The 25672-nt window shown below is 51.8% G+C and overlaps 1 protein-coding gene and 1 long non-coding RNA gene across 6 annotated transcripts in view; one reads left to right on the top strand and one right to left on the bottom strand.

The window, feature by feature from the left end:
- Positions 1-25672, bottom strand: part of CRTAC1 (cartilage acidic protein 1) — a 156332-nt gene that overhangs the window by 6801 nt on the left and 123859 nt on the right. The window contains exons 12-16 of one of the 5 annotated variants that reach the window (XM_072805771.1): positions 18797-18942; positions 18306-18348; positions 15814-15957; positions 15324-15341; positions 724-1345 (exon numbers count right to left, since the gene is read on the bottom strand). In XM_072805771.1, coding sequence (XP_072661872.1) covers positions 1209-1345; positions 15324-15341; positions 15814-15957; positions 18306-18348; positions 18797-18942 — 488 coding nt within the window. In that variant the 3' untranslated portion in view covers positions 724-1208. Of the gene's footprint in view, positions 1-723; positions 1346-14617; positions 15342-15813; positions 15958-18305; positions 18349-18796; positions 18943-25672 lie in introns of those variants that run through there. The other 4 variants (XM_072805774.1, XM_072805772.1, XM_072805773.1 and 1 more) reach the window with 4 other exon arrangements.
- On the top strand, positions 69-3244 carry LOC140621041 (uncharacterized). Its single transcript, XR_012020774.1, has 2 exons — positions 69-1001; positions 1168-3244. It is a non-coding gene; the product is annotated as an uncharacterized lncRNA (long non-coding RNA).

Below are 25672 nucleotides of genomic sequence, written 5' to 3'. Positions count from 1 at the left end.
AGAAGATCTTTGCCCCTCGAGGCCTCCTGCTCACAGACCCGGTGGAGCGCGGGATGAGGGTTGTATCCTTCCTGGCTGTTCTGTGTCCAGTAGGGCCCACAGTGAGGCTACCAAAAAATAGGGACTACCCTAGGGTCCCCTGCTAGGGGATTTCCTAGGACTTCTCACATCTTGGGTCATCTGACTCCTTCTTCCACCACAAGTTATCAATGCTATTTATGAATTTTAGGGTTTGCTTTTATTGGGCTGCATTTATTCAGTGCTTAATACATGGGAGGTATCATATTAACTGCTTTTAATACCCCTAAAGGTGGATGACTTATATTCTCCTTGTCCCTGAGCACACTGAGGTTCAGTCACTGGCTCAGGTTCAGGTTCAGTCACTCAGCTCAGGGTTACCCAGCTGGTGATCATCAGAGCCAAGACTGGAGTCCAGGCCTACACTTAGCTATGAGGCTGTACTGCCCCTCAGGGAATATGCAAATCTCTGTGGCCCTTTACCTGTCTATAGTCTCCTGTACTTCTGGGCGTCTGTCCTTTGACAGATCGGAAAAATGATCTGTGGGCTGCTGGCCCAGGGGTGGGTTATAGGTCTCCTCACCTGGGAAAGTGTGTGCCCGCATCCCATCCCCAGTCACTAGCAACAAGAGTTAAGTTGTTAAAAAAAGAAATTTCACTTGAAAATTGAGAGGAAAAAGTAAAGAAAGCACAAATACTGGAATCTTCTGTTTACAAAGCCCTGTGAGAAGGGCCTCTTTTTATTGAGCCTTTACTAAGTACCGGGCATTGTGCTTCGGGCCTCACGTGTTATTTCAGCCCGTCCCCAGACAGCCTGAGACTCTGTTACTGCCACCACCATCTTGCAGAGGCAATCATCCATGGCTAACAAGTTAAATGCCTGGTCTCAGGCCACATCGCTACCGAGCAGGGAGTCAGGACTGAAGCCAGAGCACCGAAGCCCTCCCACTTGCCTGCAGTGAAACCAAGGGTCCTGGGGTTGGGTAATTAGACCCCCTGGGGCGGAAGCTTCTGATGGGGTGTGCGGCTGCCAGCTCGGCCCTCGGGCTGCTGTGGGGCTGCTGTGGGGCTGCTGCGGTCTTGCCCGGAGGGTGCGGGGGTGGGGGGTATAGCTCGGCCTCCAGCTCCCCTGCAGGCCTCCGTCCGCAGGTCCGTCCGCCCCTTCTGGGCAGCTGGCCAGGGGTCCCTCCTTAACGCCGCCGCAGATCGAGATCTCCATCTACGAGGACCGGTGCAGCAGCGGCAGCTCCAGCAGTGGCAGCAGCTCGGGCAGCGGCAGCAGCGGCGGGGGCGGCGGGGCGGGGGCCCGGTGACTGGCCGAGAGTCCCTGCAGGGAGGTGTACGGCCGGACTGAGGGCCTCTCAGACCTGCGGCGGCTGCGCTACCAGAGCACCCGCTTCTGAGTCATTCTGTGCGCCCCGCTGCCCCCGGGGCGGAGGGAGGGTGACTGGCCCGGGGTCCCGCGGGGCTGTCTCCCGCGCCCCCTCCCGCAGTCGGCCCACTTCCTGCCCTGGCACTTTCCTCGGGGGTGGGGGGTAGGGGGCAGGACTGGTCCCTCCCCGCCAGATCTTCCAGGGGAAGGCTGGGGCGGCGTGGGCAACACAATTTGGACAGCCCCTTTCTTCTGCTGCTCTCCCAACACCCCGAAGGGGGGCTCAGGTCCCAGAGAGAAGTCCCACCCCGCATGATCCCTCACTCCAAATCCCATATCCACCAGGACTCTCTCCCGCCAGGGTCCTGCTCCCCGTGGCTGTCTCCCAGTGTCTGCTCTTTCTGGTGCCACTGCAAGGGCTCTGCCTGTCTGTGATCCTGCCTCCACGGAATTCGAGGTCTGGGGAGATGGGAGCCACTCAGTCCCCTCCTGACCCCTCCTACGCTCCTGGCTTCCCCTTCCTCCATTCAAAGCCTGGAGGCCACGTTGGCCTTGTCAAGAGACACCCAACTCCTGAGATTGTGCAGGACCCCAGGTGCTGGCTGTGGGGCACGCAGCGTGGGGCTCTGAGAGGTTATATGGGAGCCTAGAGAAATGCATCGTGGAGACATGTAGCTTTGGGAGGTTTGAACCTCCACCACTGGAGCCAACTTCTCGAGATTACAACCCGTGTGTATGTGAGAATGAGTGCACCATGGGCATGAATGTGCGTGTGGGCGTGCAGGTGTGTGCATGAGCACACACGTGGATGCATGTGTGTGAGTGCCCTTTGTGAGTGTGTGTGCACACGTGTGGGTGCACCTGTGTGTGAGTGCATGTGTACGTGTATATGACCATGCACTCGTCTGTTCCCTTTGGTTGCCAGGTTCCTTTGGTTGCCCTTCTCTGCATCCTGTCTTCTTTGTATGTGATGGTCTGAGGCTGCTTCCCTGCATGGGTCCAGCCTGTCCTTTGTAAATAAATGTCCTAAAGCTCCTTGCCCCTTGCCTGGGGCTGCCAGCTTGGCTCTTCTTCCTGGTCTCTCCCCCACCTGCAAAGTTCTCCCCACTGTGTACATTCTAGCAGAAGAGACGTTGGGGGTCTGGGAGAGCAGAGCCAACCTTCTGGGGCCTTCTGTGTCCCTCTCCCAAACCCCCTGTGACATGGCAACAGGACCACACATGCTGCATATTCAGCCCACCCAAGCTCTGGAGCTCTCTAAGGCTGCATGAGTGAGGCTTCCTTGGATGTTCAAAGGAGGTGGCAGCCTGCAGGGGGAAAAGGCAAATTCCTTTCTTGAAAGGGAAGAGAAGCACCCAGGCAATGAGGCCCTGCCTGCCAAGGCCCAGGGTGGCCAGTGGGAAGGAAGCAGCCCTGTCCTGGTGCCCTGATGATGGACAGGGAAGGCTGCCTGCCTCAGCTGGCAGGAGGTGCTCAAAGTGCAGGTGAAAGACTAGACACTGCAGGTAGCTTTCTAGAACCAAAGAGGGGTCTGGTTTTCCTTTGGACAAAAGAATGGCATAGGCGAGGAAGGTGCCTACCCAGGAACTGAAGAGGGCAGCCTGGTCCCTGAACCTGAGTCGGGGGGTGGGGTGGGGTTGTCCTGGTGCAAGGATCCCCCACAGAGGGTGGCAACCAGTGGGTTCCACGGCAGCCCCCTGACCCCTGGGCCTGGTCCGTGCTCACCCTGGCCCACTGTGTGGCTGGGCCTTATGTCTGACCTGTGCCTCTCCTGTGGGATGGCTGGGCACAGGTGATGCAGTGGCCTTTGGTTTTATTATTTCTTTTTCCAATAAAAGGACTTGCCCAGCTTGAGGCTCTGTGCTGCTTCTCTCCCCTAATGTGATGGAGTGCCAGTTCTATGCCCCAGAACCACAGTGAGGGGAGGCTCAGCTCCCCACCCGCCTCATGCCAAGGAGGTGGGGCTGAGTGCGAGTGCGTTCCTGAAGAAGCAGTGAATCTGAGATGGGCAGGACCCATCCTGTCTTCTTGGAGCTTGTGGTCTTTGGGGAGGCTACATTAAGGATCCTCTAATCTGGAGCTTTTATGGGTGCTTGCAGCCCTGGGTGGAGGGAATAGCTCGGTTAAAAACCAGGTCAAAAGTAAGTTATAAATTGATTAAATGCCCATGGTTTGAGCTCTTAACCTAGGTTGGGCCCTGTTAGGGAGTGGATCACAGAAGTCACTCAGCTTTAAAGACTAGGAAAGCATGTGAGTGTTGGAGCTTAGCAGGGTTGTGTCTTGCATTTTATAAAACTAACATTTATCGAGCACCTACCGTGTGCCAGATACTGTGGTAAAACCATATGCTAGAGCTGGGAGGGGATTTAAAGATCATCTAAATGGGGCAGAATGGAGGCCCAGAGCGGTCACATGACTTGCCCCAGGTCACACAGCTGGTTGACAATACCAAATTTAGAACCTGACTCAATGCTCACTAAGACACCACAGGGATGGTATCCTGATGGAAGTTGCCTTAGGCTGCAGGGTGGCCAGGGTCACACACTCAGGTCTGTGGACAAAGAGAGGCTCTCACCAGACTGTGGGGACAATGTCCAGCCTCAGGATGGGGGCTTTGGAGAGATCCCCCTCTGGGTGGTGCTGAGTGGCACTCTGGGTGGCTTTCACACTTGAACTTGCTGCTCTGAAGGGGCAGCTGGGCCTTTGCCTGAACCAGGAGGCAGGCTGGACTCACTGCCTGTGCTCAAACCTGGGGTGTGTGTGGGCGATCACAATGGTTCTTTAACATGCAGGTAGATTCTTTCTGTCCTGTTTGCAGGGTTATTATTAGCAATAATAATAAATAGTAGCTAACATTTATCACTACGTGCCAGGCACTAGACTATGACCCCACATAGTCATTCAGTCCTCACAACAACCCTGTGGTGTGGACTATTATCCCCATTTTATAGACGAGGAGACTGAGGCTCACAGAAGTTAAATAACTTGCCCAAAGTTACACAACTAGGAAGTGGGCAGAGCTTGGCTTTGAATCTAGGCAATGTGACTCCAAACTGTGGAAGATGATCAATCCAGCTTCGGGGACCCTGTCAGAGCTCAAGGTCCTCAGCCATGCTAGGTGAGGGTTTGACAGATCGCCAGATAAGAACGTGGAGCTGTGCCTGGTCCCTCCCAGCCAGGGCTGGTACCTCTAGGCATCATGGGAGTGCGGGTGGGCTGTGCTCTCCACAGAACTGTGGGGCCTGCAGGGGCAGCGTGGTGAAGGCAGAGTGGGGAGAAGCAGGTGAGGTGTGGCTTCTCTCTCCCTGGCTTTCCTCTGGTGTCTCAGTTATGGGGGACGTGGGCTCTCCCACGGGTCCAGTCACAGCCATGTCTCTGCCTCCCCATTGCCAGCCTGGAACAGGCAGGCAGCTCTGGATTACCATTCCCCTGTCCTCACTGCCGCCTTACTCTGCTTTCTAGCGTCCTCTGGGGTGTGGGAGAACCCCAGCATTTACAGAAGCTCATTGTGCCACCAAGTGGTGGAGTCGTGCACTGCACCCCGGAATCAAGCAGCTGGAAACATTCCTAGAACCTTGCAGCCACTTCCACCTGCTTTCAGAGGACGTGCAGCAAAGATGGAATCCATTTGGTGGTGGCTCTCCCTACAGCCAGCCCCTGGGGTGCTGCCCTTTTCCTGGGATCACTCGGCTCCCTTCTCCGCAGCTCTGGAAGGACTTACAGTAAGGAAAGTTCCTGGCAGGAGGCACCTGCACCTGGTTTTGGCTTTACTATTGGCCAAGGATGAAAGCAATGCAAATAGTGATCCTGGTGAGACCTGAATTGGAGTTCAGGCTTCATGAGAGTAGCACATGGTGGAGACTCCTTGAGCCTCAGCTTCCTTCCCCAGCTGTAAAATAGGGAACCTAATATTTTACAAAATTACTTGGACTAGTGCCTCTCATCCTTGGCTGCAATTGGTGTCACCTGGTGAGCAAGAGAAACACCGATGTCGGTTCCTAGCCCCAGAGATGCTGATTTCATTGTTCTGGGGGTGCAGCCTGGGCATCAGGATTTTTAAAAAATCTCCCTGGAGATTCTAGTGTGAAAATGAGGTCAAGCACCCCTGATTTCGACAGTACCTAGAGCCTAGGAGCCTTTTCACAGGCCTCAGAAAATGTCTGAGACCCGAATAAAAGTTTTTCAGTTCCACAAAAGCAACGATACACACAATGAGTGCAAGCTATGACTCCACTTATAACAAATTCTAATACAGGCACAATGAATCTATGGTGGTAGAAGTCAGGAGAGCAGGTGTCCTGGGGTGGGGTGCAGTGCACGGAAGGAGGCCTTGGGGAGGCTTCTGGGTGCTCACAATCTGTTTCTCTAGCAGAGTGCTGGTGACACAGATGGGTTCACTTTGTGAGAACTCATTGAGCTGTACACTTAAGATTTGTGTCTTTTTCTATATGTACGGTACATTTCAATAAAATTTGCCAAAAAGGTTTATGGGCTCCAAAATAGGAAAAGAAAACACAAAACTGAATTGAATGTTTCACTGTATATCACAAAAAGTAACACTGTCAAATAGTCAACTGTAATTTAACTCTGTGTGTGTGTGTGTAATTTAGTATGAGTTGTGGATGTCTATGACAATGTTTGATATAATGAGGGGTGAGGCCTCCAAAAGAGATGAAGGTCCCTGGTACTTAAGAAAATCATAAAACAGCCCAGGTTTACCCTGGGAGCTCTGAGCCCTGGCCCCACCTTCTGCACTTCTGTGCAAAATGATGTGCCTTTATCTGGGGAAGAGAATCTGCAGCTTTCAGCATATTTGCAAAAGGGATCACCCCCTAAGAAAAGGCTGAGAACAAGGGGTTTGAGGAGTCAGTAAGACACTGGCTGGGAATGTGCTCCGCATGAAATAGGTGTTCCCGATCCCTTTGAGGTTTCCATCTGACCCTTCTCAGGCAAATTTGGGAAGATTTAATCTCTGGCAGCACCCAGGGCCGACTGTGCAGAGCTCATGGCTCTTCCTCTAAGGGGCTATTTAACGGGCTTGGCGGTTCCACATCTGCCCAATGGCAGAACTTAGCATGAGTTCTGGAGTTGCACCGGACTTGGGGTTTTGAATTGGGGATGGCGGGGGAGGTGGAAAAGTGAGAAAGGAGTCAGAGGGCTGGCTGTAGCAGTCTGCCAACCCCGAGCAATGCACTAAGCTCCCCTGAGTCCCAGCTCTGTCATCTGTTACCCTGAGCCCCAGCACGATGAGAATGCATCTTTGTAGATGATAATCTGTTTCTCCAAAATAAAATATTATTATTATTGCTGAAGTTACACTAGGACCTCATTATACGGCAGCCTTGTGATACAGACTTAAAGCTAGGTTTAAGATTCTTGCATAGAATAAACATATTTATCCAAGGGTTCACTGATTCCCTAATATATGCCAGGAACATTCATGTACATTATTATTCCATTTAGTTCTCTAACACTCTGGTAGGTGGCTATATTTGAATTCTTATTTTATAGATTAGGAAACTGATGTTCCAGGTGGTTAGGTAGCTCGACAAGTGCCCACAGCTAGTGAGTGTCAGAGTAAAGACCTAAACCCAAGTGTCAGACCCCAAATCCTGCTCTCGTTCTACCAGTGTGTCACAGTGAAAGACTCTGTTCTACCTGGATTGCCTCATAAAGACAGATTTCAGACCCAGGGAGAAACACGTGGGCAAATGCGGACACAGAAAAATTAGCTTTGCAGAGGCATGATGGGCCTAGTTATTTTGGAGTAATTCAAGTTATCGATTGCTGTAATGGAAAAGTGATTGGGGACCAGCTAGCACCTGCGAGCAGTCTGAGCAAGGCCCTGGAAGGGGGAAATGTTATATCCAGCTTACTGGACTTTGTGGAAGGCAATGGCTTTTTACCCTGTCCCTAGTTCCTTGCTAAACTTTTTTTTTTTTTTTAAGATTTTATTTATTTGAGAGCAAGAGCAAGAGCCAGAGAGAGAGAGAGAGAGTGCGCAAGAGCTCAGGAGCACGGGGGAAGGGTAGAGGAAGAGGGAGAAACAGACTCTTTGCTGAGCAGGGAACCCCATGTGGGGCTCCATCCCAGGACCCAGGATCATGACCTGAGCTGAAGGCAGACGCTTAACCATCTGAGCCACCCAGGTGCCCCCATTGGGAAACTCTTGAAGGCTGGGGACCTAGTCTTACTCATCTCCACCAACTCCCTCCCTCTGCCCCATGTGCCTGTCACAGTGCCTCGCCCTTGGCAGGTGGATGGGAAATGCAGCCCACCGGGAAGGACAGGAATATTCAGATGTGAAATCCTCTGGCTCCGGGGCAATGTGAGCCGAGAAGGAGAAGTAGCATAGGCAGGTACAGACAGGTAAGTGGCCACTGAATGATACAATTGCACGTGGCCACTAACTCAATTAAAGGTTAGAGGCAGTGACCCTAGGCCATCCCCTGTGCTGGGCAGTTGCTTTGAGTTGCTCTGGCCGTGGTCTCGTGGCCATGATCTCGTGGCTCTGTTCACGATCTCCACCTGACCTGGGAGGAGAGGGTGAGAGGAGGAAGCATGCATCCTGACCTCACTTGGCCCCTGCCTGGTGCTCCCTGAACACCACCATTTTAAGGTGGGTAAATCCCCGTGGGGCTGCTTCCTGGAAAGTCTGGGTCTGGGGCTCTACGGAGTGAAGTACTGTGGGTGAGTGGATGGATAGACAGATGGACAAGTGGATGGATACAGAGAAGATGGGTGCTGGGAGATGACTGATGGTTCAGAGGTGAGCGAGAGGATGGCTGGCTTGAGATGGATGCTCGCAGAACCTGGAGAGGCAGGTGAATGGATGGCTACCGATCGGCCCTGTGCTCCCAGTGCAGATCTAAATACAGGGCTGGAGCTCTTCAAAGGGAAGATACTGTGTAACCTGGTCCCCAAATGAACTCTGCATTTGAGTGATGGATGTGTCTCGTTGGGAAGGATTCTTATAGGTTTAACATCGCCCAAGTTAATGACTTATGGATTGTTGTAAAATCAGGCAGTGCTAGAAGTGAAAGCAAGAGATTAAAAGGCCTGGGACAGATCTTTTAATAATATCTGCATTTTACCAGCCAGGCACGGCACTGTACACCTTGCATGCCTGAGCTTTGTGAGGTTTTCGACAGCTTTGTGAGGTTGCCGGCTCCCCCATTCTGTGGAGGAGGAAATTGAGGCTCAGAGAGAGGAAGTAGTGTGTTCAAGGTCATTAACAGGTCATGTAGGTGGGGTGTCTGGGAGTCAAGCCTTTGTCCATCTGATCCCAGGGTCTCAGGGCGAAGAGAACATTTTAGGGGTATAAGGAAGGAGGGAAGGAAGGAGGGAGGGAGGGCCAGAGGATTTTGGAACAGCTCTCTAAGAAAGAATGTGGCTTTCTGGCATATGAGACACATTCTGCGTGGGGGTGAGGCTTTGAGACCCCTCTCCACCCTCCTTCCTCTCTGTGTCTGTAAATCTTGAGCTGGGGGAGCTGAACGTGCAATGAAGGTGTGTATGGGGTTTACTTTCCTCCCTGTGGCCCAAGCTTGTTCCTCTGCCACGGCCCCCCATGGGCGGCCAGGGAGGTGACTGCACTTCTCTCCTTCCCCAGGAGCACTGCACTCAGGTCTGGGGTGGAGGGAGGAGAGTCAGCCCTTAGATGGATCTTGTGGTGGAGGGAGGCCATACATTAAATGATTCTAGGTGGTAGGTCCTTCATGGCTGCTCTGGGGCTGGCTATGAAGACGGACCATGAGCTCCCTTTACAGCAGTTGTTCTGGGCCCAGACTTCCCTCCTGGCAGGTGGGTCAGGCTCATGAGGTTCTGGGCAGGGACTTCCAGGAAGGGGTGATGCAGGTCTTCCTCCTGTCCCCACCCTCACCCTCTGCTTCCGACCTCGCTGCAGCCTCCCTTCTCAGCTGTGTAGGACCCTCTGTGCACCTAGAATCCCCATTCGGATCTTACTTAGCGGGGTTCCATGAGCCAAGCATGGTTCATGGGTTCACTTGCTGGGCACTTACCCTGACTCTGATGGTGGGTCAGCACCACGGAAAGAACTCTGCTCTGTGTCCTCCTCCCCCTGTCTCATATTTTTGGAAACTGTGGACACAACTGTGCTTGTGAAATACTTTGAGCTTTCTGGAGAAGGAGGCAGAGTGAGCAAGGAGGAGCCCCAAGTAGGAGTCAGACTCCCTGCTAGGCTGTGGTCCCTGGAAGTCACCATTCCTTTTGGGCCCCACAGCTGAAAAGGATGGGGCAGGACGAAATGACTTCTCAGGTCCCTCTGTACCTAATGCTCTAGGCATCTGTGGCAGCGGAGGGCCCAATCCTCAGGCCGGGTCACTAGCTGCCGGTAGACCTATGCTCCGCATAGCCTGGTGGATTGCACACTCTCCTTGGTCAGTTTACCTTATTTTAGGATTATTCTCTCTGGGACTGGTGCTGTGTGAGAACTCAGCTGAACAGGGCCACAGCCTGAGCCCCAGGAAGGTTTGCTCTGCTCCCTTATGGCTATTTTTGGTTTGAGGTCTCTTCCCTGCAAAGCTGTCAGCTGCCCGAGGGGGGTCAGGTCCTCCTCGTCTCCCTCACTGCAGACTCCCAGGTGACCCGGGCCACGGCAGGGAGTGCTGGGAGCCCTGGGAACTGTGGCACTGAGCACACACAGGCTCTGTCCTGAACTTTGCTACTGATTAATATTATTAACCTTTTAAGATTTATTTGAGGCTTACTATGTGCCAGGCACCATGCCAAATGTTTTATATCATCTTGTTTAATACAATGACTCTGTGAGGTGGGTATTATCTCCATTTTACAGATGAGAAAACTGAGCCTGGGGAGGACAGCACACCTACTTTACATTTCTGCTCAAATGCCTCTTTCCCAGAGTGGCCCACCCTGCCTCACCCTTCTGTGTAAAGGGCCCTTCTGCCTCCGGCCCAGCACTCTAAATGGGCCTTCACGCTGCTGCCTCCACTCCGAGAGACTTAGCGCCTTCTGACACACTATATTCTTTACTTATTATGTTCTTTAGTGCCTGCCATGTGTCTCTAGGCTATTCGGGAATCTTTGCCAGTATTGGACACAGAGGTACAGGCCAAGCCACAAGAGTGATGCTCAGCACACAGTATGTGTCCAACCAACATATGCCGAGTGCCAGTCTGTTAAATAATTTGCCCAGGGACGCCTGGGTGGCTCAGTAGTTGAGCGTCTGTCTTTGGCTCAGGGTGTGATCCTGAGGTCCTGGGATCGAGTCCCACATTGGGCAGGGAGCCTACTTCTCCCTCTGCCTATGTCTCTGCCTCTCTCTGTGTCTCTTATGAATAAATAAATAAAATCTTTAAAAAAATAATTTGCCCAGGTGTCAATTAGCTGGGGATGGTTCCCCATAAGGCTTAGGAACACAGGCTTTGGAACCAGTTGCCAGTCTGAATTACGGCTTTTTACACTTAACCAGCTACATGACCTTGGGGAACTTGTTCTTTCTGAGCCTTGCTTCTTCAGTGATAAAACAGATGAGTAACATTTATCCGACAGCATGGGTGTGGGGATTCGTGGGGACATGCATGTAAAGTTCCTGGCGTATGATAGGCGTTCCGTAAATGTTAGCTCCTTTCCCTGAGAAAGGGTCTCTTCTCTTCTTGTTTCTCATTTTTCTCTCATGGTCTACCCTTCCATCACTTTGCTGTTCAACCACAGTTCCTTAAGAAGACGGCTGCTGAAGGCGGGGTTGGCATTGTCTGTGGTGTTAACCAACCCGTGCTCTCTCGCCTCCTCCTTCCTCTTCTGGGATGTGTCTGTTGCTAAGGAGACACAACATCAGCCCTGACAGGATGTGGCTGGGGTTCTGGCCCACACTGAAGGAGAGACGTGGCTGACCCCAGGGAAGGCGAGGAGGGGAGGGACTTGGCTTGCCTTCTGGGCTGGCAGTCTGGGTGGGGTATAACTCTGGAATCTGCTGGAAAAACCTAGCTGGTTCCCTGAGGAAATGAAGCGTTTGTCTTCCTGTCTCCATGGGGCTCCGGAGAGATGACCAGCAGCCCTGTTGGGAGGCTGGAGTGGAGTTCTTGCGTGGGTCACAGTTCAGTGGTACCGGTCAGGGTGGGAGGCCCAGACCCTGGGAGGGGGCCATAGCAGCCAGAGTGACACATAATCAAACTCTTGGCCCTCAGAATGGCACCTCCCCAAAGCAGGGCTGGCAGCTGAGTAGATGCTTGAAGAGGCTGCGTGGGTGATTCATAGCTCCGTGTTTGCTAAGGCCAGCCAAGCTGGCTGGTGAGAGGACTCAGCAGGGGCACTGCCACCATTCCTTGCAGCTGGAGTGTGACTCCGTGGTGACCGTCACAGACCCTGGGCTCTTCAAGGACTCCATTTCCTCCTTCCCCACCCATCCTCTGCCCCTAGGCAGCATGGAGAGATAATGGCTTTCGTGTTACCAGCTAGCCACCCCCAATGGGAAGGAAGCTCCACGTTAAGAGCTCAAGCTGGGGGGGTGGGCAGACTGCTCTGATCAAGTCCTTCCTCTGTTTGTCCCAGTTGTGTGAGCCGGACAAGCCACTTAGCTTCTCTGTAAAACTGGGATTGTCACAGCACTTTCCGTTTGGGATTATTGTGAGGATTATACAGGCTGATTCTTCTAAAGAGCTTAGATCTGGCCCAGACACCCCAAGCTCGCTTAATGTGGCTATTCTTCTCATGTTAAGGGGTACGTTTCTGGGGAGAGGAGTGTTCTTGGGCAGAATTAAAATGGTATTATTACTAGTGTTACTGTTATGACTAGAGTGAGCCAGGGCTGCCCCAGATGGGGCACGGCTCCTCTGTTCGCATGATCCCTCGTAGGCCCATGCCATTCGGCCCATGCCTGGAGCTGTTTGCAATTTTTGTTACAAACTCAAGTCTGGTGTAGTAGTCAGGAGCCCGAGTGGGGCTAAGGGACAAAGGGAGGACTGAATTGTCTGTGCTTAGAAGGGGAAGGCAAGGGTGTGGGCACCTGCGGGCTTCAGGGGACGGGGAGTTGGAAGAAAGAGGGATGGTGATCTTGTACCTGGCTAGCGTGGGTGTGGCTTGGTGCCCACCCCTCTGGGGCCAGCTCAGCACTGGACTGGGGGCACTTGGCTCAGAAAGCCTGGATTTCTGAGAAAGCTAGGGATTTCCCCTAGCCCGCTGGGGAGGCCCTATTTTTGGGGGGCAGGTAATGCTGAGTTGGGTCAGTACCTGGTTGGCCTCCTGTATCTTTTAGCCTCGTATTTCTTTCAATACAAGCATCTCGGGAACAGGAGACTTGATCCCCTCATTGGACTGTGTCACCTTCCTTGTAGAAGGGACTCAGTGCTTGTCACACAGGAAGTTCTCAATGGATACTTGCCGAATGAATATTTGAGTGAATGAATGCAAAGAGCTTGCTTGGGCAGCTCCGGTGGCGCAGCGGTTTAGCGCTGCCTGGAGCCCGGGGTGTGATCCTGGGGACCCCGGATCGAGTCCCACATCGGGCTCCCTGCATGGAGGCTGCTTCTCCCTCTGCCTGTGTCTCTGCCTCTCTCTCAATCTGTGTGTCTCTCATGAATAAATAAATACAATATTAAAAAAAAAGAAAAGAGCTTGCTTGCTGGTGTAGCAACCCAAGTATCTGGCTAGATCTTTCAGAAAGCCCCTATAAGTCCTATTCTCATTCCAGGCACTGGACTCCTCCATTTGGCTGGAGGAAGACAGTGTGGGGACAGTAACTGTGTCATTTCTGCTTGCCATAGTATGCCCAGGGCCTAGCTTAGTACCTGGCACATAGTAGGTGCTCAACTAATATTTGTTGAATGAATGAATCATATCCAAAATAAGTCTTCTTACCCTGGAGTTGGGACATTGCAGTTGTGTTCTTGACAGCTGGGGGAATTTGGAACTCCTCTTTGTAACTCATCTGGCCCCACCACCAAGTAGGGTAAAACGACATAAATATACCCTGTTATAAGAAACTCATTGTGCGAGGATTCATGGTTATTACTTTATGAGGTATCCTCTGAAGTTTGCTGTCATCCTGAATTTCTGATGTCCTTGGCAGGCTGTCTCACTAGCTGTCCTGTCCCTTATTTCTCGTGCTGTCGTGTGTGGCCTGTCAATGGACACTGTTATCTTGTCATTTGCCATTACATTTGGAACCACTGCCTCTGTGGGTTTTGGGTTTTACTTATCTTACTATCTTAGATCTACTTGTTCATTTCTAAAAAGCAGCAGCTTTCAGAATGACTAGGGAATAGTCTGAACAGTGACAGCACTGTCTGTTACCCCTGACAAGATGGCATGGTAGGAAAGGGCTCAAGCGTTGGCTGGGGGCCAGCTGGCTCCGTGACCTTGGGCAGATCACTTCATTTCTCTGAGCCTCTTCTCCAGACCCATCCAGACCTTTAATTCTATGTGAACACACAGAAGTGGGCTTCCCAGAAGTGGAGCAATTTTTAAGTTGTTAGATGCTTTCCTGTGAAAATGTAGCTGTTTTTATTTTGAACCTTTTCATTTAAGCTCCTATTCTGAGTGTAAAGACAGTACTAGCTATGAGGAATTCATATTTTGTGATTTATTGGGAGTATTATTATTATATTAGAGAACGGTACGTTTTTGTAAATATGTTTTTAAAATGCTTGCTGCATTCTTAAGTGTGATTTTATTATATCTTGGGGCAACTTTTTTTTTCCTCATGAAGAACAGATCTGTGATTTATAACAAGCCTTCACTACCCAAGCTGGTTGTGAAAGTATTCTATGGTGTTACATCATTCCCAAAGGGTGCTCTTGGCTACAGAAGTTTCCAGGTTTCTAAGCATATTGCAGAGGAGACCAAGTTGTCAGATTCTTTCTAGAAATCAGGGTAACCTGAGACTAGCCATGTCTCAGTCCAGACTGAAGGGTCTTAGAAAGGAAAGGGCTTTATGGATATATCAGACTAAATCTCTTGCTCTTTAGGGAAACTGAGGCCCAGTGTAGAGAAGCGACTTCCTCCAGGTAAAAGGCCCAGAATATTCCCTCCACATCTGCCCCTTGCTCATCCTACATCCTTGCCTGGTCCAGTCCCCCAAATGTGAACATTGGTGCACTATCCAAACCACTGCTCATGCTCCGGACAGACATCTTCCCTGTCTCATGATCTGCTTTCCAAGTAACACATGACGGAATGCTGCTAACTCAGCATTCCAGTCAGCATCTACTTGCCCCAGACACATTTTTGTTTTCACCAGCTAGGCACTAATATCCAGCAGAGAGTTTATTGGCATAATTTCTCCAGAAAGAGGCTGGAAGACTTAGCAAATTCAAACTTTAACATTTTTATCAAGAGTCCCAAAGGGCCACCCTTTCCCCTCCCATCATAACCACCAATTCCAATAAGGCTTTCTCTACCACAGGAAGTCAGGGCGCACAGAGCAGAAACAGCACAGGCCAAACCAGCAGGCACATGATACATGAGTGAATCAACTGAGCAAGCAACCGCCTGGGAGCCATCTTTGTTAAGGGTGAAACAGGGTGCTTGGGACCCCAGAGAATACAGAAAAGACAGGACGATCTTGATTCTTCTGAAGAAGTGAAGGAGGGTAGATGGGGTAAGAGGGGAGCCTTTCCTTTTTTGTTTTCCTCAGAAAACAGGCAAAGAAAGGCTTCACAAATAACTAAGATTACATAAACGTTGTTATCTCCCAAACTTCCCTTTTCAAAGATGGCCACCCCTGCGGTCCATTCAGGGGGAGCACGCAGCAGAATCTACTGGGTGTGGAGAGAGAGACAGGCAGCAGGAGAGATTTAGTTTTCCACAAAGGTTGTTAGTTTTTTCTTTTTTTTTTCCTTTATTGTTGGGGTTTAAAGTGCATATAACTGAAGGCAAAGTCCAAGGCCTAGAGAAAGATATGAGGCCCGAGAGAGAGGCTCAGAGATTCTAAAGGCAGCAGAAGGATACCCACCTAAAAAGGCCACTTGAGCTGCAAAAAGGATGGGGGAGAGAGAGAGAGAGAGAAATGGGAAAAAGAGAAAGGGGGTTGGGGTAGGATGGGGGTGGGGGGAAGCATTTGGGAGGAAGAAGACAAATACCAGTTCAGAAATTCAGACAAAGACGAGTAGTAGGAGCTAGTTTATATCCCTGGTAGGAGAAGATGGCCTGACTTTAAGGTAGGAACATCTGTTTTAGGACATGTGAAAGGGGAGAAATAAGAAAAACAGTTGCCTCTGGCCAGGGCACAGCACCCCAGGGACCCTTCAGATGGTGCTAGTAGTGGTGGGCATCCTCTAAACCTCTGTCATGGTCTTCCCGGGAGACCCAGTGGGGGTCTAAGGAGACTCCATGCAGCCCGGAGAGGTCAGGGGATGGGGACCTTGATATGGGGCCTCCCCAGAGCTCCCCAGTGGAAGACAGCTTCCTTGTTTCCTACTGGACTGTGGTGGGGCCTTACTCACCCACACAGGCTGTGCCGTCCTCATTGGGCTCGTAGCCCCGGCTGCACCTCTTGTTGGTCCGGCACCTATAGCTTCCATACGTGTTGACACACACAGGCTTGTCTCGAGGACACACGAATGGGAACTGGATGCATTCGTTGGTGTCTAAAAGGTGAGGGGAGTCACTCACCAGGGAGGAGTGGGACAGTGGGTCCTTGCTCAGGCTCTGCCGTCCCACCTACTTTGTGATCTTGGGCATGTCCTTCTCTCTAGGTCTTAACTTCCTTGCTCCTCACTTCAATCCCTTCGGCGGGCTCATCCTCTACTTGACTGCTACATGTTGGGGGTGTCAGACTTGGTTCTGGATCTTCTATCTACCACACTTTCTGTAGGTAGGCCCTTCACACATGGGGGATTCCAGATTCCTATCTCCAGCCCCAACCTGTCCCTGGAGCTCCAGACTTGTGAATCTAATGTGTATCTCACAGTCAGTAGGTCCAAAATGGAACTCTAGATCCCCCAGCCCTCAAACTTCTTCCACCCTGTGACCTTATCTTGCCTAAGTCAATCAACACCACTGTCACCCACTCAGCTGCTCAAGCACAGATAGGAGTGATCCCTAGTTCCTCTTCTTTCCTCTACAGGCAATTTTACAACAGATGCTGCCTTTCTGCCCCCATAGTACCCCTCTGTGCATCCAGGTCCTCCTCCTCTGCCACAGCCTAATCCTAGCCTGTACTACCTCTTGCCTGGATGTCTGCAGCTACCTCCAGGCTGGCACCCTGGCTTCCACACTTCCCTCCAATCTAATCTGCAATTCAGCAGCCCGGGTGATCTTTTGAAAATGTGAATCACACCATGCCACTCTCCTACTTAACTGCAAAGGGCCCTAGGAACAGAGTCCGGACACCTTAAGACCCTCCCTGACTTAGCGCTTGGCTCTGGCACCATCTCCAGGCACGCCAGCCTCCTTCCCAATCCCTTCACATGCTGAACCTTGTTTCTGCCTCATGCTCTTTGGACTTGTTCTTCCCTTGGCTCTTTCTGTGGCTGGGCCTTCTCGTCGTTCAGGTCTCAACTCAAAGGTCGTCTCCCTGACCACTCTGTCTAGAACAGTCTGCAGAGACACCTTGCTTCAAGGGTTCTTAGCCCATCTCATCCAGCTGTCAGGTCACATGTTTGTAGTTGCCCCCACTAGAGCAAATGCCACTCCAGGGCAGGTGCTTGGCCTGCATCCTCTGCACCCTGCACGAACACATAAACATCTGGTGGGTGATAAGAAGGAAGGGGTGGCCCTAAGTGTGACCTCACAGAGTCCTGCTGGTGCTCAGGCCAGATGCTGGAATTTCTGTGGACATGCACCATCTATTTAGAATGGTCACACGGAGAGTGGAGGGGACTCATTTCCTCCCAGGCCACCCTTAGAGCTGTACTCCTTCACTTTCTTACCTGTGGTCCTCTGCTCACGTGGCGCCCTCCACCTGAACACTTTCTCCCCTCTGCCTGTCTGGCAAACTCTCCGTCACCCACCAGGCCTCAGCTTAGACCTTGTGTTTTCTGGGGGCATTTTCTTAGGCCCTCCCCAGCTGGTGTAGGGCCCCACCTTTGCACTCCCACATAATACCGCCCCGCCCCCCCAGCCCTGCTCACTCTGCGAGGTCATCACTGTTTCCTCGCGTGCCTCTCCCACTAGCTCTAAGCTCCCGGAAGCCAGGGAGTGTCTGTCTTGTTTACTCTTGAACCTCAGTAGCAAACCCACTGGCCTGGGACTCAGGAGCATCGGCAGAGTGGACTTGGGAAGAATGTTGCCTGAGCGTCTAAAGGCAGGAGGAGTCGTTGACCTGACCCCACACTGTTGGTCACTGACAGGGAAGGTATTGGGTTGAGGGTCTTTTAGATGCTAGGCCTCTTGGCTGTCGCTCTTCCACTCTAGGCCCTCGGAGGACTTCTAGAAGGGTCACTGGACCCTCACAGAGCTGTTGTCCTCTGAGAGTTGAGCTACCTGCCCCCAGCACAGCACGAGGCTACAATCTCCCTTCTGCTGTGTGACCACACTCCACGGGTTGCTCCCCTGCCCCCGCCCCCCCCATACCCATCCTTGTCTGCCAGCCCCTGGGCTTGCTGCTCCACCTGCTGGCCAAGCTGAAGCCACCAGCTCTCCATGGAAGATGCATGTGCACCATCGCCACTGTGGCCCCCAGGGGCCAGGCCTCCCAGTGAGCACTGTCTTGGGTGTGTCTCCTCCCCACACCCATTCTGTCTGTATTCATGGCAGGAAGCACCCTCGTTCCCAGAACTGCGGTGACTCAGCCTGCTGGCCACTAACATCGCTCCCACCTTAGTGAGTCACATGGTACTCGTCTTGGCATCTGGAGCCCCAGGGACAAACAACACATTTCCCTCCCCACTTCTCCCCTCTCATCTGCAACCTGAGCTTTGCCAGGGCTCCGGCTGACATTCCCCAGGGAGATTCTGGCCTCTGCCCCATCCCCTGGGGCCCGCAGGCAACTCACCCATGCAATGGCCGTTTTCCTGCTGGGAGAATCCTTGGCCACACTGCAAGGTGGGCAGAAACCGAGACGCCAGTGAGTTGAGAAGATCCTACCTCAGTTTCCCTCCTAATCACGGCCACAGAGCAGCCATCGCCCTCACCCCAGAATGAGGGGTGCTCTTAACTCTGGGCCTGGGGGCAGTCCCTTCCTCCAGGACCCCTCCCGCTTGCTCTGAGAATAGGAAACTCGGGGAAGGACGAGAACACACTCAGTTCCAACTCCTGCTCCTTCCCCTCATGTGGGATCCGTGATGCCTAACAAAACCCGTCCCTCTTAAACTACAAAGCCCCACCTAAACTACAAGTAGAGGAATCGTTATGAAGCCTGCTCTTTGCTAAGACTTCCACCATTCTAGGGGCAAAGTCTGCAAATTCCTGGGAGTCCAGCTTCAGCCCATGGGACTGTGGGTGGGGCCTGCTTTTCTGGCTATGAGGCCCAGACACCCCACTCACCTCCAGTGGGGCTGGGTCCTGAAGCTGGTCTGCATCCCGGGGGTAGGGGATCTCCAGCACAGAGTTCATCTCCTCACTGGCCACACCCCGGCTTACCATCTTCCCATCTGGCCATGTCACCTCCACACTGCTGGCTTCATCCTTCCCTGTGGGACAGAAGACAGAACTGAATTTTAAAGTCTATTTAATTTTAATTAATTTACATTTCCATAGCCACACCTGGCTAGTGGCTACCATATTGGACAACACAACTCTAGAATTTACATTCCAGTGGACAGGCCAATCAGCATGAAGCTGTTTTAGGGAAGAAGGTAAAGCCTGGTGGTTAGCAGGTTGACTTTGAAGTCCCGGGTTCAAATCTTAGCTGTACCACTGGCCTGGTGTGTTGGAAAGCACATAGTGAGGGTCCGGCATCTTGGAGACTTGGGGCCAAATTCCAGCTCTGCTGCTACTTGCTATGTAATCTTGGGCATGTCACTGTATGTTTATATTTATATTATCACTTATAATATATGTTTATATATTTATTTTATTTTTTTAATTTTTAAAAATATTTATATTTATAATTATAGCTTGCTAGGGGCCATGCTTTCTTTTGCCATTGGGAATGTGCCTGCATTCAGGGGGCTTCCTGGTGGGATAGACAGGAACAGAGAAATAACATCAGATATTAACAAGCTCTGTGAAGAAAACAAAAGTAGGCAAGTGGGTAAAGAGGAACTGGGGGCTGGCTGGGGGCTTTTTCTAGAGTGGGTGATCAGGGACAGGCTCCCGAGGATAAGGCACTTGAGCTGAGGTGATAAAGAAGCGGATGGTGCAAGGCACATGAGAAGCACCGTTCTGCAAAGCTGAGATGTTTATAAAAGCTAATGGCAAAGCTCAGAGAATATTCGTGGAGAATCCATCCACACATGTTGCTACAACAGTGGTAAAGAGCAGCTTGGAAAGATCTGTCAGGTGTTCAGGCGGTGTCAGCGCTGGCCCCAGCCTCCTGCTTAAGGCATCAGGGCTGTCACTGCACCAAGGTCAGGCTAATGGTGATGAATTGGGGTGGGGGGGAGGGGGCTAGGCCTCACCTGTAGGCAGAAGCTCTTCTAGTGGGTCACCTGGGGAAGAGGGCAGTGCTCAGCCCAGGTAGGAGACAGGGTGTAGCCCCCTCATTACCACCCACCAGGGATGATCAGATGTGGGCCTGGTGCTCAGGGGTCTGTAGATCCAATCATACCCTCAAGCATCATTCGTGGGCTGAATAAACAATACATCACCCACATGTATGCACTGTCTCCCCTCAATGTATGCAGATACTCTTAGAAAAACAAAGGAAACCAGAAAGGGCTGCTGAATTTATAGCAGCTTTGGGTCCTTGGTGTCACCAATGGATTTTACAAGGATCCCTATGGGGGCAGAGGGTAGTCTGTGACACATGTTCATGTATAAAAAAGATTCCTGTGTTTTAGAAAAGGGTTGGCAGCCACAGCGAGACTTTAAGGGGAATGCATGTGTAGACTCCTCTGTGTAGAGATTCACCCTGGGGGTGAGGGCTGGGACAGCGTGGTGTGGACGGGCCCTGCCCCACCTTCCTCCCTGAGTCCTAGCACACAGGGCAAGCTGCCTGCCGTGAGCCATATCACCCAGCCTCTGGACCCTTCCTGCACTGGCTCCCCCCTTGCCTGGCTGCTGCTGTGCCATGTGTTAATGAGGGTAGGGACCAGCTGCCACCTATAGAAGTGTCAAAGGTGAGCAGCCCCTGCCTCTGTGGGCAAAGGTGGGGCAGTGGTACCCAGGGGAGGCTCCCAGAGCAGACCCAGAAGCCAGAAAAAATTTCGCATAAACCTTTCTTCCCCTACTCCCTCCTCCTATAATAATTCCTTTTGGAGGAGGAGGGTGGATATGGGATGGGGGATGGGGTTGGGTATCACCTGTAGATTTTTCCTCTGTTTTGAAATTGTCACTTGAAGTTAAAGAGACTTGGCGTTTTTAGGTTGTATAGTGTCCAAAAGAAGTGGCATATATAAAAAGTAAACATTTTTCCACTAAAAGAAGGAGACAAAGAATAGCAAATGTTTCTCACCTAAGCCAAGAGAACAGCTACATGAATACATTTTCCAGCCTGACTGAAGTGCCACAAATAACTCAGAAGAGTCACCGAATATTCATAGACAATCACAAATTTACATTCCGTTTGTAGCATGCTGTTCTGAGTCCTGCTTCCTCCCTCTCTCCAAACCCAGGGAGGGGCCAGGCTATGAGATAAATAAGCCAAGGAGAACACATCTCAGCAGAGCTCCCTCCTCTGCTGCTGATTATTATGCCGAATCGGGCACCCTGTCTGGGACCTTAGTTTCTTTATCTGTAAGATGGGCATTTGGCCTAGGGCTCTAGCACTCCTGGGGAGGATAGGCCTTCTTCCTTGCAATGTGAGCCCTGCCCCGGCTGACTGTCCCCTTGGTGTCCCTATCTCCATCATCTCTTAGGCACGAGGGGCACCCTGTAGTTCTCAAAGTACCTTCATTTACTGGCAATAATGCCGGAGAATATGTACCCCAAACTGTACCAGGTGTCCTCAGTGTTAGCACTGGATCCTCTCGGCAGCACCACGGGGAGGGTACTAGATTTACAATCTCCATTTTAGAGATAGAAGGGCTCAGGCCTGGGGAGGTGATGTAAATGGCCCACAGTTGCCCAGCTAGGGACATCTGACCCTAAAGCCCATTTCTGCTTTGCCTTTGTTCTACTGCTCACTTCACCTCCATGCCCAGCCCCACCACAGGCCAAGCATCATGCTGGGATCTGGGATTTAGCCAGAAGCAGATGAACCCGGGCCCCTCCTGTAGGAGCGGGCAATGAAGATAGTGATTATTATAATAAACTGGGAACATGCAGCCATAGCATTGGGGCCACTTGGTGAGAGAGGCGGGTGTTAAAAGTCATTTTATTTGGGTGTTGCAGGAGGAGTAGGAGTTTGTGAGGCAGGGAAGGATCAGTCCAGGCAGATGGTTCGGCAAGGCAAAGAGGTATGGAAAGGTCACGTGCATTGGAAGCTCAGGGAGAGGTTCAAAGTGGGGGAAGCTGAGCATAAGAATATGTATTAGGAAAAAAAAAAGAATATGTATTAGGCAGGGGTGGGGGCTGCGGATGGACTTTGGCGCCTTCATGTGTGAGGCTGATCTGAATCCTCCTGACTACCCTGCGACGTGGGTGGTCTATCCCCACTCTCCAGGTGTAGACATTGGCAAGGGGAAGTGACTTGCAGGTGTCTGAGCTAGGACGGGAGCCCAGGCTCCTGTCCCCAGGCTCGGCTGTTCCCTCTCAAGTCCCCAGACGTCTCAGGCCTTTCCAGGCACTGCGTGAGGGCCTAGAGTGCAGCGTTTATGAGCCGTCTGTCTGCCAGGCCTATGTGTCAGGCAGTGGGGCTGCGCACAGAGGGGGCCCCATTAGCCAGCACAGCTGAGAGGTCAAGAGCAGCAGAGTCACCCCCACCCCCCGCAGCTTTTAAAGGCCAAAGGCCAAAGAGGCACAGAGAATTGCGCTTTTCAGAAGAATTACCAGCAAAACAGATGGTGGGAATACAGTTGGTGGAATATTTTTGCACTTTAATAAAGCAACTTTTATGTGGGCCACTGAATTTTCCTTCCCTAAATGAGCACCAGCAGGCTGGGAGGCAGCTGTGAGTCACTTGCAAACAATTAGCTTAAAGGAAGGTGGGGTGCCTGTGTGTGTACGCGTGTGTGTCAGGGATGCCATCAATGCTTGGGGTGGGCTGGCCAGTGGGTGAGCCCCCCATGGGGGGTTGGCAGGGCAAAGTAGATTGTGGGTGCTTGTTTTCACTTTCTGGGTTTGGCTCAGCTGCCTCAGCCCTCCGTAAAGCAGGAACTGGAGAGTTCAGGGTGTGGGATACGTCGGGTGGGTGCGTGGGGGCCAGGATGCAAGTTCAGAGCAACCAGTGTGCTCCAGGGTGGAGAAATGCTTCTTTATGAGAGAGAGAAATGCTTGTTTATGAGCCCAGCTGGCCATCTGCTCCAGAAGGAGCAGGGAAAGGCCAGGGCGGGGTGCACAGGAGGGCTGCAACAAGGTCAGAGCAGGGGTAGGTAGGGGGGTAGCTGACACTGCCCTAGGAGGGACAGTTCCTCGGGACAGACTGAGGGCACTCTGCACAGCACAGTGGCCCCTCTGGGAATTCCAGAGAATGAAACAGCCATCCAGCGAGGTCCCTGAATTTTTATTGCGTGGTGCGATGCAGCCCAGACCCTTGGGAGTCAGGAGAACACAGGAGGGTCTGAGAAGCTAGTGCTCTGACCAAGGCTGAGTGCAGAGATGAGTGGGACATGTGCGTGCTGAGGAGGCAGCTGCTGGAGGGGTGCAGGTGCACACCTATGTACGGGTCCATGGAGAACACTCTCACCACACCCTGCTGCAGAGTCCAGGGGACACAGGGATGATTCACAGAGGGAGGAGGGGAGCGGGGTCTGTTGGGGTGAGTGGGAGCACCGTGAGTGCTGGAGGCGGGCTTTTTTGGGCCCTCTTCCCTCCAGAGACCTCTGGCTCCCGGCACAGTCACGGCCCCACATCTGTGGCTCAGGAATTCAGAACAACAAGGCAGGCCTTCCTTGCATTCGTGTTCTGCACATGTGCCTTCTCACCCCAAGCGCCACAAAACAAACCGCTCAGGACTGGAAACCATCGAACTGTCTGTCAATAGGAGACTTGCTCAATAAATGACAGTGCCGCCACACAATGAAATACCGTGTAGTACTGAAGGAAAGCAGAGGAGGGATGTGCGCACTTGGAACGATGTCTGGTTATATTGTTAAGAGGGGGAAATAAAAGCAAGTTTGGGAGTAATAGGAAGACTATAATCATTTTCGTTAAAAAAAAAAACCTCCCGAGGAATATTTATCTATAAACACGCTCCCATGCACACTGCATGCAATAAAAACCTATCAGAAAGCACGGAAGTGGGAGCAGACCGTCCTGACCACTGTTCCTTACCTTCTTCTCCACATTCCCGATACCCCTACCCTTCTGCATTTCTTTTTTTTCATAGCACTTAATATCTTCTAATATTTTATGTATTTACCTAGTTATTATGTTTATTATATATTTTATGTTTCTGCTATTTCCACTAGGATATAAGGTCACCCACGGCGAGGATCTTTGTCTCCCTAGTGTTTGGCACATAGTAGGTGCTCAGTAAATAAGTGTTGACTAAATGAATCAAATGGTACTGGGAGAGGGTGAAGGGAGAAATGTTTACTCTCAATCTTCAAAACAGTGATGAGATTATGGGTTATCTTTCCTTTCTTTTTAACGATGTTATAATTTCTAATTTTCCTGTATCGATATGCATTATTCTTACAATCAGGAAAAAAATTAAATCCTTCTAAGAATGTTTGCAAGCACTGCTCTTCCTGCAGGGCTCCAGGTGGAGGCCACCACCCCCGCTAACAGCTCCCGGGCTCCTGGCAGTCTGCTCTCACATAGCATCACCTGGCTTTGACCCCCCCCTCCTATCTGTTGTCCCCCTCCAGCCTGGCTCTTGGCTCCCCCCACAGTTTGGCTTTTGCCTCCCTCTTCAGGCTCTGCTTCTAGTGGATCATTGCAGTTGTGTGGGCACACAGAACACTCCACCTTTGGGCCTTTGTTCAAGCCAGGCTAGCCCCTGGAATGCTCTCTTCTGCTACCCTGCATGCCTTCTAAATTCCTACCATCTGGCTAGACCTGACACTAGGCCCATGTCCTTGGGAAAGCAGAACTAATTCCTCCCGTGCTGGTCCGGCCAGAGTGGTGGTGCATCCAGATCTGTCTTGCACCGGAATCCCTGTGTCCAGCTGCCTCTTTCACTGTGAGCCTGGAGGGCGGGAAGTATTTCTTCTTTGTCTCATCTGTCTCTTTCCCCTGTCTCTCTGCATCTCTTGGTTTCCCAAGCTCCCTGTCTGCCTGTGTTCGCTCATCCTCTCTGTTTCCTCAACCTTTCCTTTCAAGTGGCCTTCTCTCTTGGCTCCTCTTCTTCCTACCCCACCGCTGTCCCCTCCATCAATCAGGAAGGCTTGCGCTATGCTGGATTCATGAAGGAGACCTGGATTGGGGCCTCGGAGCTGTAGGGATGGAGCCCACCTGCTCCTGGCTGTGCCCCTGCCTCTGGCCCTGCTGCCCGCTCAGCTGCCTCGAGGAGTCTCCCTGCCAGGCCCAGGGCTGACCCACAGGGACCAGTCCCCAAGAGCAGCTTTCCTTCAGTGGCTCTCTGGGAGTGGATCCTGGCAATGGAGAGGAGCCTACAGGGGGACCCGTGGAGCAGTTTGAGCCAGAGTTCAGAGGTAGAACAAATCCCCTGGCATCGCAAAATATCAAGGATTGGCAGTCAGGAGCGGCTCCCAACTAGGTGCAGCGTCTATAACCCTGAGTATGGGAGGCAGACAGTTGCGGAGAGGCGCGGAGGCTCTTGGCTCCCTGCGATCCCACCAAATGACCTGGCTGAGGCTTGCCCAGTTGAAAAAGTAGGTCTGTTCTCTTGGCAGGGGCAGATTCTGGCCAGAGAGGAGACCCAATGAAGCCCATGAGCATGTCTTAAAAGAGCACAGGCAGCCCACGGGATGTGAGGAAGGAGAACCTCAGCTCCAGTCCCGTCCTTACATTGCTATGTGGAACCTCAATTTCCTTATCTATACAACAGGGTGGGAGTTGATATCCAGCCAGATACCTGGAAAAACATCTCACCTATGATACCATGGTAGTTACTCTGGTGATCATATAGCCTCGCATGGATCACGTGGTAACTGAGGAGACGTGGATATCCAGGAATAAAGAGTCAGAGCAGGAGGGCCTTGGGGGCTCTTCACAGAGCTATGGGAGGTCAAGCTGTCAAGTCACAGTGGTCAA

This window comes from Canis lupus, chromosome 29, assembly GCF_048164855.1.
Source record: "Canis lupus baileyi chromosome 29, mCanLup2.hap1, whole genome shotgun sequence".
NCBI lineage: Eukaryota > Metazoa > Chordata > Mammalia > Carnivora > Canidae > Canis > Canis lupus.
Note: the sequence above shows the minus strand (reverse complement) of the source record. Positions and strands in the feature narration are given on the sequence as shown.